A 13,986-nucleotide genomic window follows, 5' to 3' on the forward strand; every position below is an offset into this window, starting at 1 on the left:
GTCGTGACCTTCAGATAAGGGACAGCCTGCTCAAGGGACCAGAGTAAGGGGAAGAGAAGCCACAACTTCACTCGCCTCCTTCCTCCCTACTTTGTTGGGGCTCCCCATTGGTTGAACCCAACAGGAGCCAAAAGGCCCAGGAAGATGCTAAGGTCAGCCTCCTGGGGCAGAATGGATCGTGGCTCTGGAGGTAGGAGAGGACTCTGTCTGGCCTCTATCATTTGGGCCTCCCTTTCTGAATCTGTAAAATGGGACTGCTATTACCTCCCTTGCTTCTTTGTCAAAAGTAAATGGAGACTGTAAGTGAAGACCTCACGTAGGAAAGACCCTTCGCCAGGTCAGTTTCTCAGCATCTAAAAGCACCCTGGGGTCTGTGGTTCCCAGGCCAGCAGGTGCCAATTAGCCTAAAGTCTGGTATGAAATTCTCAAATTCTCCAAACAAGAATGTTTTTCCTAAATCACTCCCATTTCCCAGCTTCTGCCGTAGGCCAAGTATCTTACAGATTGTCTCACCGTAGCCTCATGATACTTTCCTAAGTGTCACTGTCAACAAACCAGGACTGGCAGAAATAGTCACACAGCCAGCAGATGGGTCTGGCCTCAAAGGCCACACCGTTCCTCCCTGCTCTACTCCCCGCCCCCCACATCTTTTAGTTGGTGCCAAGGACCACGTTCCGTCCAGAGACCTCATATAGACAGGCTCCAGAAAGTGCCACCCCCAGCCCTACCCGCCATCGGGTATCTCTGCCCCCTGCCTGAGCTCACACACCCACCACGGCTGCTGCTGGTTCATTGCAGGTCTGCCGTCTCCAGGCCCTGCAGGCCAGCTCAATACCAGCAGTGCAGAAAGCAAGGCTTTGGAGGCAGGTGAGCAAACAATCTTGGGAGTACGGGGAGGAGTCCATGGTCAGCTTCTTGAGACCAAACAGGTGGACGCTTGGGGTAGTGAAAAAGGCAAGCAGACTTTTAGATGAAGATTCCTGACTTCCAACAACACAGCTCCTTCCTGGCCCAAGGGCTGGAGTCCACCATTAGACTCACTGTGAGATCTAAGGTCTCCCGTGTTTGGACAGTCACCAATAAGTGGCAGGCATGGGCAAGGCATGCTTTTAGCACCTTGAGGGGATTTTTTTGTTTCAAAAATAAGCTAAATCACTCATGGTTGGGGTGCTGGGGTGCCCCCAGATTAGCCTTGCATTTACTTAGCACATGTTTATTAAGGGCACACTGTGTGTGGAGCACACTGGGGTACAATCCTGGGCAAAAATGGGCAGGTGGTTCCAAAGGAAGGGCTTTGGAGTGGGAGGACCAACTTTCGCTGCAGCAGTCTATCTTCCATGTGTGACCAACCCTGTGTCAGTCCTGGGGCCAACTTCAAGACAGTACCTTCAGAGTAGCTGAGGGGTCCCCTGGGAGGGGACACAAGGCCTCCACTGGGCCAGGGCCCCTGAACCTGAAGTTTGCCCTTCTTTGACAAAGGGTGTCCCTAGAGACAGTGGCAAAGGAGAAATGTTTGTAGGACTGGGTGTCCGGTTCTCTGTCACCTCAGGCCTAACCCTCCTAACCTCTAGAATCGCACTAGAGCCATCCTCCAGACTCTAAAGAAAACCAGAGAGAAGGTCAGGCTTGGAAGGGACTTGGGAGTGACCTAGCCTGGCCCCATTTTGCAGACTGGGAGGCTGAAGCCAAGAGCCCTGGGAGGAGGGGTGTTGGCCAAGGTCATTCTGGGTTAGTGTCACTGCAGCTGAATTGAAAGAGGTCCCATCTTGCATCTGACACTTCCAGGGGAGCCGCTGGGGGTCCGCCTGGTGAACGGGAGCAGCCGCTGCAACGGGACAGTGGAGGTCCTGCTCGGGAAGTCCTGGCAGCCCGTGTGCGGGGCGCTGTGGGACAGCAGCGCCTCCGAAGCTGTGTGTCGCGCCCTGGGCTGCGGTGCAGCGGGGACAGCTGCCCCGCGGGTCCTTCCGACTATGGAGGTGTCTCCTGAGTCACCCATGGGGAACACCAGCCGGGCCCCGAATGTCACGCAGGCCCTAGCGCCAGCAGTCCTGTGCAGCGGCTCTGAGTGGCGGTTCTGCCGGGTGGTGGAGCGCCCGTGCAGCGGCGACGGGTGGCTGGCCCAGCTCACCTGTGCAGGTGCGTGTGCCCACCCATACCCTTGGGCCCCACTCCTCGAGTTCTCAGTCACCACCCATCGCTCCAAACACTGGACCCAGGCCTTGCTCTGGAACCCCGTGGAGAGAACCGCAGGGAGCCAAATCTGAGCAAACCCCTCCCTTGCTAGTCCTCGAAGTCACCAACTGGTCCCCCTAGGGTTCTAAATCCTAATCTGGTCTGTTGCTTTCCTTACTGGGCCACCTCACACCCCTTCTTTCTATAGACAGGATCCCTTAGCGCTGCAGCTCCACTGCCCCAGATCCCTGGCCCAGACCCCTGGCCTGCAGTTCTGCCCACGGGTGGGCAGCCCAGAGGGGGTTCCCAGTCCTGCCCTCCAGGTTGCAGGCCCTCTCCCCAGGCCCACACCCCGCCCACACCCTCTGACCCCTCCCTTCCTGACATCGCCCCCTGCACCCAAACCCTCCCACCCTCAGAGACCCGCGATTTGCGGTTGGTGGATGGAGGTAGCCCCTGCGCTGGCCGCGTGGAGATGCTGGAGCACGGCAAATGGGGGACAGTGTGCGACGACACATGGGACCTGAAGGATGCCCAAGTGGTGTGCCAGCAACTTAAATGCGGCCAGGCAATCCAGGCCCTGCCAGGATTGCACTTCACCCCCGGCAAAGGGCCCATCCACCGAGACCAAGTGAACTGCTCAGGAACTGAGGCCTACCTGTGGGACTGCCCCGGGCTGCCAGGAGACCAGTACTGTGGCCACAAGGAAGACGCCGGCGCCGTGTGCTCAGGTCAGTGGGTCCTCAGTGGGCACATCACAGAAGGAAGTTAGTTAGTTACCCATAACACCTCGGCCTAGTGCCCAGGTTAGTGCCGGAGAGCTGGGCCCTGCTCACAGTCCAGGAGGGGAGATGGGACCCAAACAATGCAAGGAGGAGGTGACATTAGGGGTGGGACTCACCCCGGGTGAGAGTCGGTCATCTGGTTTGGAGCAGGAAGGGGGACTGCAGGCAGGGAGTCCTCTGAAGAGCTATTGGGCCGTCCAGGTGAGACTCCAGGTTCTGGTCCGGCCAGCGCGGCTTATTCACATGCACGAGAATGGGGGACACACTTTGGGCAGCCAGGATCTAAAGTGCAGCATCAGGGGTCAGCCGGATGCGGGGCAGGTGAGAGGGGACCGTAGACACAGGAGGGAGAAGACCCAGATCTGGAGGCTGGAGGGCTGCGTTCTTCTCCGCATCTGGGACCTGGAGTTTCAACCTGGAGGATCTGGACCTGACTCTGCCCCCTGCCCCTCCCCCCATAGAGCACCAGTCCTGGCGCCTGACGGGGGGCATCGACCCCTGTGAAGGGCAGGTGGAGGTGTACTTCCGAGGGGTCTGGAGCACCGTGTGTGACAGTGAGTGGTACTCCTCAGAGGCCGAGGTGCTGTGCCGGGCCTTGGGCTGTGGAACCGCGGTGGAGCAACCCAAGGGACTGCCCCACTCCCTGACAGGCAGGATGTACTACTCATGTGAAGGAAAGGAGGTCACCCTCTCTGACTGCTCCTGGCGGTTCAACAACTCCAACCTCTGCAGTCAGTCAATGGCAGCCAGGGTCCTCTGCTCAGGTATCCTCCCCCTGCGCACCCCATTCCACCACCAGATGGGCTAGGAGTGCCCCCTGAATCTCTGTACCTAAGGGCTTGCAGCCCAAGGGCCACAGCTTAGACTGGATCAGCAGGGACCATTCCCTTACCATGCTCAAGCAGACATTGGTAGTTAATCAGGACTTTCTTTACTGCAGGTGCCCAGCTCAGTCTCAGAATCATGAATCAAATGTGTACGAAGGCATTATTGCATGCTAAGCAGTGGTCTCCACTGAAGGAAAGGAAACTTTCCAAGTTGGCTCGGGAAATGAAGCCAATTTGCCATCCCAGAGCTGGTGATCATGGGAAAAGTCACCTTAGGAGACACCAGTAACAATAGCTGCAAGAGCATCTGGGCATTGCCCAGCACTCAGGAGCTCATTTGGGTCTAGCCTCATACCCAATCTATGAGGTGATATTGATCATGAGTCACAGTATCATCATCTTACGTACCATAAAGTAAAACATTTGTTTTTTTATTTATGTGAAATCAACTGTTGACCTGCTGTCAAAAGGTAATAAGGCCATCTTCCAATTTCAAAGGTATAAGTATGAAAAGTGAGATTGACACCTGAAGAAACACAGTGTTGGTACCCTGTGGAGCTCAGACACTTGATCACGGTGTGATTCTGGCTCTGCCGTGTATCGGCCAGGAAGCTTTGAACAGTCCCTTAATCTCTGTGGCTTCAGTTTCCTGAATACGTGGGCGCTGCTAGGCCTTCCATGTGGTAGCTGGGAAATCAGTCATGTCTGTCAAGGGGCCTTGTCATGTCCGCTCCTATGTGGGCAGAGCTGCTCCATGGGAGTGCAGATTATGGTAATGAGGCTAACACACAAGCGTCCCATCCCCTGAAGCCCACAACTGACTAAAGACTGAATGGAAGAGGGATTTGTGGTCTGCAGCAGATTGTACATAAAGAAGGGATAATTCTTCCGTCAGCCCCTATTCTGACCAAAGCACCTTCCCAGGGTGTAATTCATGATCCTCCTATTGCTGGGGGTGAGGGGAGGCAAGTTTCCTTAGCCATGTGTCCCCGATGGGAACACATCCTGTTCCAGGTCACTTGTCTATCTAGTTCAGATTCTAACACAGGACCTGGCACACAGGAGGTGCTCAGTAAATGTGTTGAGTGAATGAATGAGTGGTGCTTTCTGGCAGGTTCTCGAAGATTGCAGAATATCTCTACTCCTGAAGTCCCTGCTAGTGTTCAGCCAGCCACCATGGGTGAGTGCTGCTTCTCTTGGAAGCTCAGTTGCCTCTGTGGTGTGTGAGCGCGCGCGTGTGCACCTGGTGGTGGACTGGTGGTTTGTCCCCCCACCCCCACACAATGCACTTGCCTTTCTGGGCACTGTGCTCCCCTCCCTGACAACTAGCCCACAGTTCACAGGAGTCTCCTCCCCGACTGCTGTGACCTCTTGCTGGGCTGGAGACCCCGGGGTCCTGTAGTCCTGATGCCCTCCAGTGGGGGCACTCCTGGAGCAGACAGGTGGTAGGCTGCTGAAGGTACCAGCCAGGGTGTGGGTCAGGTTCCAGGCACTGCACCCAGTGCCCCGTCACCCTTAGTTCCAGGCCTGTACTCCTCCTGGCAGCTCAATGGGAGCGGTCTCATAACCCTTGCACGGATGAAGGAAGAAGCGAGGCTCAGAGGCTGAGTGACAGCCAGCAGTGTTGCCCAGGACTGGCACCTGCAACTCTAATGCCAGACCCAGGCTTGGTCTGTCTGCCAGCTGTGTGTAGCTTGAGGGGTATCAGAGCAGACTCCTGGGGTTCAAATCCCAGCTGTGCCTCTTGCTAGCTGTGTGACACTGAGCAATTCTTAACCTCTCTGCCTCAGATCCCTGAGTACAGAGGGTAATAATCACAGTTCCCCTCCCCTAATGCTGAATTGATTTTTACCGAGCACTAGCACAGGGCCTGCACTGGGGGAGCACTGCCAGCCGTTCTTATGATTATCTAGTGCAGGCAGACAGCCCCTGGCAGCCCTGGGCTACCCCAGAGTACCTTCCCCTCCCGCCTGGGTTCCCCTCGCCATCTCAGACATCCCAGACAGGGCTCATGGAGAGAGCAGAGGGGCACAGTCCTGCTGGAGGCCCTGGTGGTGGGCGAGGGGCTCAGGAGGGAGTGAGATGCTGGGAACTGCATATGCTGCAGGGGGGCACCTGCAGACCCCAGCACTCCTGTTTCTTCCTGAGGTCAGGGTGGGGGGCCACGCCTCCCCTAAAGAGCAGAGAGAGCAGCCTCCCAGGTCCATGCCCCCAGGACAGCCCTGACCCTGACCCATCAGCTCATCTCCCTGAAGCCCCCCAGCCCAGCTTCCCACCCTGGCCCCCACTGCCACGCAGCAGACCCACAGGGAAGGAGAAGTGAGGGCAGGTGAATCCCAGGCACAGAAGGGAGATCCAGCTTTCCTGGTGGCTTGGTCACGGCCAGGGGTGGCTCAGTCACCTCTCCGAGAAGTCAGCCTTGGTTGCCCCCACAAAGAATAAGGTGGTCCTTGTAGGGCCTCATGTCCCCAAGTTCTCTGTCCTTATCTCCATCACAGCACACGTCTCACCATGTGGGATTGGATCTCTGTTGATCTCCCTCTAGAGAGCCCTAAGAAGATCTAGACAGCCTCCTGAGGCTTTTAACACTGGTGTCTTAACTGCCATCCCTGGGATTCAATGCCTGGTATGCAGTGGGTGCTCAATAATTGTCTATTGAGCAAAGACTAAGGACCAAAGTCTCACAGAGAGTGTCACCGGAGGAAAGTTTTGGGCAATAAATTCCTTTAGTCAATTATTCATTAATTGAGCAACTACTGTATACCAGGCACTTAAAGGGAGGAGAAAGTTAGGTGGAAAGGGAGGTGGCTCTGCTATGGGGAAAACGGAGAGGCAGGCAGAAGGGTGGAGAGTCGCCTGGGCCGCTCCTTTCTCGCTCTGAATGGAGCCCTTATTTCTAGGGTCGTCTGTGACAGTGAAGGTGGAGGACTGGGGGTCCCGGGAGCTGACGCTCCTCGTTCCCTGCATCCTCCTGGCAGTTCTCCTCCTGGTCTCCCTTATCTGCATGGCTGTCGTCCTCTTGAGAGTTAAAGGGAAATACGGTAGGTGGCTCGCAGCAGGGCACAGCAGGCCTCAAGTGTGGCCCTCCCAGGGGCACAGGAGCCTCCGAGGGACCCCAGCAGGAGTGGCATGATCCAGCAATGGCCACCCAGACCTGCCCCTGGGGAGCTCCTCCTGGTGATGGGAAGGATTTTCCCAGCATGCCTAGAGGAAGCGGCAGACCAGATGGGTGTGTGTGTGTGTGTGTGCACGTGTGTGCGGGTGTGTGCGTGCCTGTGAACAGGTATGTGTGTGCCTCTGTACTGGGGTGTGCAGGGAGCATGAGGAGGAGGTGTCTCATTGAGACCAGAACCTGGAAGACAGAGAGGGCAAAAAATGACGTGTAGACTCTCTGCCCGCCCTCCCTCAGCCCTCCCTGTTCCAGCGAACCAGCAGCACCTTCCCACCACCATCCCAGCAGGGAGCAATAGCTATCAAGCGGTCCCCATCACCATCCCCAAAGAAGAAGGTAGGCTGTCACCCACCTGGTGGGGGGGGGACAGGAAGGGTCGACTTTCTGGAAGGTCGGTACCACCCAGGTCTAAGCAGGACCTGGCTGGGAGGAGACCTGGGCAGGTCAAGTCCCTCTCTGGCTTGGAGGACAGATGACATGCCAGTCCAGTCCTCCTGGACTCCGGGCTTTCCAGTTCTGGATAAACGTGGGCCACGGACACTTGGGATCGTGGTTCTCAGAGGGAACCTCTGCTCTATTAATTGGCTCATCCCTTTGTGATATTGGCACCTCCTGCACTATCCTGCCCCAGCAGCTGCCCTGCAGAGCCCCATCTAGATTCTCCGGGGACATAATTTTATTTCATATTTCTGACTATAGACGATCGGATCAGTTGTCTCGATTAATTGGATCAATTACCTCTTGAAAGGCTTGCACAGGAGTTTGAGTTGAATCATTTGCATTCTGAGCAGATCCGATCACCTTAATTTGGGAAGCGTTCAATGCCATGGAAAGCAATAGAAAACTCAGCCACATAGTAGGAAGATGATTTGCACACAGTATCCATGTATTTGAGAAAAGGCTATAATAGAGCGTGGCACCCGCTGAGCCCAGGGAACCTCCCGGAATAGTACCACCTATAATTTAGAACTAGGTAGCCTGCTTCCCTGGGCAGCGGGAGAACCTCTCTGTGCCTCAGTTTCTTCAGCTATAAAATGGGGTTGATAATATCCCTATTTTGCTGAGTTATTATGAAGGTTAAATGAGACCATATTTGTACATGTTAAATATGTTAAAATAGTGCCTGGCACATGGTATTAGCTAAATTAATAAAAGCCATTTAGTTCTCCATATTTGACATGGGGGAGGACCTTGGCAATCGGGGTGGAGGGTCCTGTACAAGATGGACCACCTGGCGCTCTTCCTGCCACCCATGCTCTGGGCACCCCCATGTCCTCCTGCCCACCACATTGCCTGTCCTCCACCCCCCGCCCTGCTCTGTTCTCTCCCCAGTTCCCAAGCTGCCCATCCAAGTCCGGGTCCCACCCCCCGAGGACTCGAACTCCAGTTCAGACTCCGACTATGAGCACTATGACTTCAGCTCCCAGCCTCCCGTGGCCCTGACCACCTTCTACAGTGAGTGCAGGGCCACCTGGCCGCCTCAGGGAGAAGCCCCAGCTGATCTGGGACCTTCAACAGGCCTGGCTGGACAGAACGGCCCTCCTAATCCACCCCCCCCCCCCCGCTGTGACTGTCAGTGGCCCTACACTCAGGTTTTCAAAGTGTCTGTGACCCCAGAGGCACTTGACTCCCACCCCTGTCTCTGGCCACGAAGGGTCTCAACGCCACAACCAGGTCCTGGACATTCCCTTGAGGGGCCATCTGTGTGAGGAGTGGGAGGTGCAGGCGGGGGACGCTGGGATGCCCCTCTGGCCTGCCTGGCCCCTCACCCTCTCTGTGACCCTCCACAGTCCTGCCTGCTCTAGCTCCTCCCCTGCCTTCTGGGATTTAGAGAAAATGGCCCCCACAGCAGGGCCAAGGTGGTGCTGGGGGTGGGTGGACCAGAGGACCCCACAGGTCTTGAAGAGTCAGTGGAAGCTTGTTAGACATTCCCAGCCAGACTCGCTTCTGCTGTTGAATTGTGATGGGAGTTTGTCTGTGTGCGACAGAGATCCCCGAAGGACTGGGCCCTGAAAAACGGGCGGCTTTCTAGCTGCTCTGCAGTCCTTAAGAGGTCACTCCTGTCCCCACTGTCCCCTGGGCCACCTTCCCATGGCAGCCTACATGAAAAGCAAGGTAGACATGGAGGAGTCGCAGCCTCTGTGCCCAGGCTGAGACTGCGGGCTGCAAGACAGGCAGGCACTGGCCACCACCCGGCAGCATGTGTCCAGACCCAGGCCAGAGGGAGAAGGCAGCAGGGGAGCAAGCAGCCAGCCCCGCCCGCCTGCTGGCTTGGCCTCCAGGGAAGGGGTGGGAGGTGCCACGTCTGGGAGCCCCAGGAACGAGTCCTCAGGACCCGGGCTCTGAGCTCAGGCACGTAGGGCACACATGGAGTCCCAAATCCTGTGACACTGGGACTAAAGTCAGTGGTGCTGGATTCCAGGACTGGCTCCTGTCCTGGGTGCTTAAGACTGAACCTCCGTCCATCTGTCTCACTCTGAAACAGAAGGTACCCCAGGGTCTGTGACAGGATTCTAGCCCATGGCTTCTGCTGGGGACAGGTTCCTCCCAGGGCCCCATCAGTCCGTTTCTGGAGCCACCAGGTCCCAGGAGGAAACCCAGGCTCGACTTTTCCCGAAGTGGTGGGAAGCGCCTGGCACTCGGGCCTCTGGCCAGAAGCCGCCTGTCTCGGGGCTGGCTCCGGCCCTGGACTGAGGTCAGCAGTCGGCCTGGACCAGGGCAGGGGCTGGAGCCCTGCAGGAAAGGCTGGCCCCTCTCTCCCTGTGGTGTCCCCCCAGAGAACCGCAGCCTCCTCCCAGGCCCCAAGACAGGGAGGTGAGCCTTACCCTCCCTACTGCCACCTCTACTTTTTGCAGATTCTCAGAGGCACCGGGTCACGGAGGAGGAGGCCCAACAGAGCAGGTTCCAGATGCCCCCTTTAGAGGAAGGTGAGTCTGGGTGGGGGTCGTGGTGAGGTGGTGGGTGGGACGCCAACCTGGCCTCAGCCTCAGGAGCTCAGCTCAGCTTGAGACACACCGGCAGCAACCTCCCTCCATGGAGGGGCCCTGACTTTAACCATTCCTATAGGCAGTAAGTTCTTTCTGGAGTCTCACTTAAGGCCCTCTTAGTATGTTGCTTCCTCTTTCCTCATCATTGTCTCTCTACTGACGCAGGGGCTGAGGAGCTGCATGTTTCCCACGTCCCAGCAGCCATCCCCGGACACCTCATTGCAGACCGTCCCTCTCTGGTCCCCCAGTTTCACCCAAGGATCAACAGTGGGTCCAGCACATCTTCTGGGGAGGATTACTGCAACAGCCCCAGCACCAAGCCACCTCCGTGGAACCCCCAGGGATTTTCTTCAGAGAGGAGCCCCTTCCAGGAGCAGCCCCCCAACTTGGAGCTCGATGGGTCCCAGGCAACTTTTGCAGGTAGCTGTGTGTCCCCCTGTCTTGCTTCCTGTAGCCAGCCTGGCTAGAGGAAGCATAGAGTGGGAGCCCTGAGCCAGGCCAAGTTCAGGATTCCAGTTCCAGATCAGCAGCGATTTGCTGTGTTACCTTGGACAAGTATCCTCCCCACTCTGGGCCTTCATTTCCTTACTTGTCACACTGTGGTCTTGGCACTCCAGAGGGCCTCCCAGCTCCAGCAGTTCAGGAGCTGGCTGTGTCCTGGCAGAGGGTCACTGGTCCTGTGGATCCCAGCAGGACCCTCGGCTGACGACAGCTCCAGCACCTCATCTGGCGGAGACTGGTACCAGAACTTCCAGCCGCCACCTCAGCTCCCCTCCGTGGAACAGCTCGAGTGCCCAGGTGCTGGGCAGGGGGAGAGACCCTGGGAGAGGGGACGGAGAGTGACTGGGGAGTGAATGAGTTGGGCGGGGCAGGCTCTGGGTTCACTGGATCCATCAGCCCAAGGGGGAAAGGGAGGAAGGCGGAGGAAGGAGAGGGGTTCCGCAGTGAGTGAGAGGCTTGTGAGTGAGCTCCTTTGGGGGCAAGGATGCAGGCCCCTGGGGGAAGCCTGCCTGGACCCCAGCTTCGATAGACAGGCAAGGCTCTGCCCTTGGCCCACACCCTGGCCCCGAGGTGCAGTGAGGACCCAGGTCCAGACCTGCTCACTCTGTCCTGTGGGGCAGCAGGGCAGTGACTGGGCCTCCTCCCTGTCCCCACAGGGACCCACAACCCCCATCGGGACTCCACCGACCAGGAAGACTATGATGACATCGGAGCTGCCTAGCCTGGGTCCAGCCCGGCTCCAGGGAGGGCCCCTCTCTGCCCTCCTGCTCCCCTCTCCCTGCCTTCCATCAATCCCAGGGGTCAAGGCCTTCCCTGGGGAGATGGAAGGGAACGTCCCTGAGCCCCGCAGTCTCCGTCCATCCAGCAGACTGCCCACACGGCCCCAAACAGTAGCCCCTGATGGAGGCGGCCCTAGAGCGTGGGCTCCCTCTCAGGGTGAACAAGCAGGGCTTGGGCCATCTCTCTGCAGCTGCTGGAGGGTGGTGCTGGGTGATCCTAAAGCCCCTGCCACCCTTGGGTGTCGGGGCATTGATTTCCTGAGCCTCAGGTAGCTCAGAGGTACTAAGAGTGGCAGAAAGGGCTCATCCTGATGCCACCCAGAGAGGCCCTGGACTGGGATGGCTGAGCACAGCACCTGAGAGGTGGGTGCCAGCCACACACACTGGCTGAGCCAGGCCCTCACTCGCTGTGGTCACTGCACTGCGCGGCCAGCTATCAGCAAGCAGGATGACCATGCATCCCACCTAAGAGCCAGGGCCCAGGGCCAGTCCTGCCTCTGAGACTACCATGGACCCAGACGGTTCTGCTGTGCCCATCCCTGGACACTGATCCTTATTCTGAGCTTCTTATGGTTTATGAGAACTTGGGGGCCCAGTCCCCATGGGGGAGGGGAACAGAGATGATTTCCAGGAAGGGCCCAGAGACTGCACCAAGCCCCGGGTGAACCAGAGAATATGCAGCAGCACGCTGAGAGCCACACGTTTCCAGGCAGCCTCGAGAGGCTCCGCCAGGCCTTTGGCGTCCTGTGCTGATTATCCTGAGATTAAACTGAAATGCTGAATGAAACCAGGACGTGGAGTGAGAGTCCTTGACCTTGGCCAGGCCCAACTATGTGCATGGGAGCATGCGTGTGTGCGTGGGGTCGCCGCAGATGAGGAGAGGCGAGCTGGAGCCCTTATCTAGGGAGTGTCCAGGGGACACCAGCAAGAGCGGGAGGAAGACAGGGGGAAGGACCGAGAAAGTGTTCTTGAACAGGCTGATGTTGTGGGCAAGTGCTCTGCTGAGTACCGGGTCTTAGGACTGTCCGCCAAGGGCAAGGGAGCCGGGACACTGGTCCCCGACCTCTGCCTGCCATTGGCTTAGGGGCCACCACGCCTACCCCCAGTACCCCCCAGCTGCCGTGTACGAGGTGAGCTGAGCCTGCCCCAGGGTCCAGAGGCACTGCCACCAGCAGAAGGCACACCTTCTAGGGCGACGGTGGGGAGGGCGCTCTGCGCGTGCGCTCGGCTCCAGTGGGTGTTGGGTGCGGGCCAAGCAAGAGGCAGCTGTTGGACGACGTGTGAGTGAGCTGGAAACCCTCGGTGGCCCGGCACGTGGAGGATGTTTGGGACACAGGTGCTGTGCTGAAAGAGCCCCCCTGCGTCCCCGGCCAAGGGACTGCACACCGCCCAGGAGGGGTGGAGCTGGGCTGGTGGGGACAGGACTGCAGCCCTCTGTCCACTCAGTGGGGATGGAGGGGACAGAGCCACGGATGCCCGCGCTGGGCAGCGGGGCGGGGCCTGCCTTCCGTTTGAGTCCCAGGGGTGGAGAGAAGGCAGGCGCTCCCCAGGGCAACCGTCACAGGATGTGGTTTCCTGTGATGGGCCCCCCTGGGCCAGCGGGGGATTCCTAGGGGAGGAGCCACGGCTGCGGTGGGCGGGGCCCGTCTCCCGCGGAGCCGGGTGAAAGCCTGTTATGTTAGACAACGGGTTCAATGCCCTGCTCCAGCCTGTCCTGGCTGTGTGTCCTCGGGCAAGCCACACAACATCTCTGAGTGTCTCCTTGCTGTACATTTGTCTGTAGGGTGTGCACGGCAGGAGAGCGCAACTCCAGGTGGTGGAGAGGGTCAGAGGTTTGAGAATGAGTGTCCCCTCTCATTGGTAGACCAAGAGGATGAGCGAGAGACCTCCTTAGAAGGAGGAAGGGGAGAGAAAGAGAGACACGCTGAGGTTTGGAGGCGGAGTGACTTGTCCAGGTCACTGAGTTAATAGCAGAGTCCCAGTTCTGCCCTGTCCCCACCCTCAGAAGGACCTCAAAAACCTTCGGGTCCACTTCTCCCACCTTGCCAGAGCTGCCCGCCTCAGCAGAGACACCCCCAGGCACACAGGGCCAGCAAAGGAGAAACCCTGACACATGTCCCCTGACACTCCACTCCCTGGACAGTCTGGGGACACAGGCTGAGGCGGGGTAAGGGAACTGAGGTCCAGAGGGTGACCACAAGGCCTACGGAAGATGATGAGATAGGAATTTGGGACTAGAGGGACAGACTGAGTCTCAAAGGAAGTGCCCCCAAAGTGTTAAAATCAGGAAACACCAGCAAACCTCTGAAATGCAGAACACGCCCCCAAACCATGGCCACTCCTGAGCAGCAAGCCCTTGGCCCTGACCTTGACCCATGCCCTTAGAACATGAGGGCACCAGGCAAGTGCCGAGAAAACTGGCCAGAAGCTCTGCAGCTCCGTCCGGGCTCCACTTCCAGTCCACCCTAGCAACTGTCCCTCTGTGAACCTCAACAGCCCCTGCGCGCCCCCCTCTGGACCTGGCCCACTCTCCCTGGGGACCACCTACTTTCCTAAGTGAACCTCGATGCCCTCGGCTGCCTGGGGCTGAAGTCTCCCCTCACATGCGCCAAGAACCAGCCTCTCTGGGAACTCCTCCGGCCCCTCTTTGGAGACTTCTCCTCTCCTGGGACAGCAATGGGCACTGCACCCAGAAAGACCCTTCCCCATCTCCACAACCTGCTCCTGAGTGAACCAGCATGTGCCAGGCAGAGCCGGGACAGG

At 58.1% G+C, this 13,986-nt stretch overlaps 1 protein-coding gene across 3 annotated transcripts in view; it reads left to right on the forward strand.

Moving 5' to 3' along the window:
• The window catches only part of CD6 (CD6 molecule), a 36,884-nt gene extending 24,887 nt beyond the window's left edge, over positions 1–11,997 (forward strand). Inside the window, exons 2-13 of one of the 3 annotated variants that reach the window (XM_081280532.1) lie at positions 799–867; positions 1,786–2,136; positions 2,592–2,903; positions 3,419–3,721; positions 4,899–4,964; positions 6,685–6,825; positions 7,194–7,292; positions 8,289–8,411; positions 9,812–9,883; positions 10,109–10,363; positions 10,634–10,741; positions 11,101–11,997. In XM_081280532.1, the coding sequence (XP_081136658.1) occupies positions 799–867; positions 1,786–2,136; positions 2,592–2,903; positions 3,419–3,721; positions 4,899–4,964; positions 6,685–6,825; positions 7,194–7,292; positions 8,289–8,411; positions 9,812–9,883; positions 10,109–10,363; positions 10,634–10,741; positions 11,101–11,165 (1,964 nt within the window). In that variant the 3' untranslated portion in view covers positions 11,166–11,997. The remainder of the gene's footprint in view (positions 1–798; positions 868–1,785; positions 2,137–2,591; positions 2,904–3,418; positions 3,722–4,898; positions 4,965–6,684; positions 6,826–7,193; positions 7,293–8,288; positions 8,412–9,811; positions 9,884–10,108; positions 10,364–10,633; positions 10,742–11,100) is intronic. The other 2 variants (XM_081280533.1, XM_081280534.1) reach the window with 2 other exon arrangements.
• Positions 11,998–13,986: the final 1,989 nt, after the last annotated feature.

Source organism: Spermophilus citellus (genome assembly GCF_964194105.1).
Source record: "Spermophilus citellus genome assembly, chromosome: 2".
NCBI lineage: Eukaryota > Metazoa > Chordata > Mammalia > Rodentia > Sciuridae > Spermophilus > Spermophilus citellus.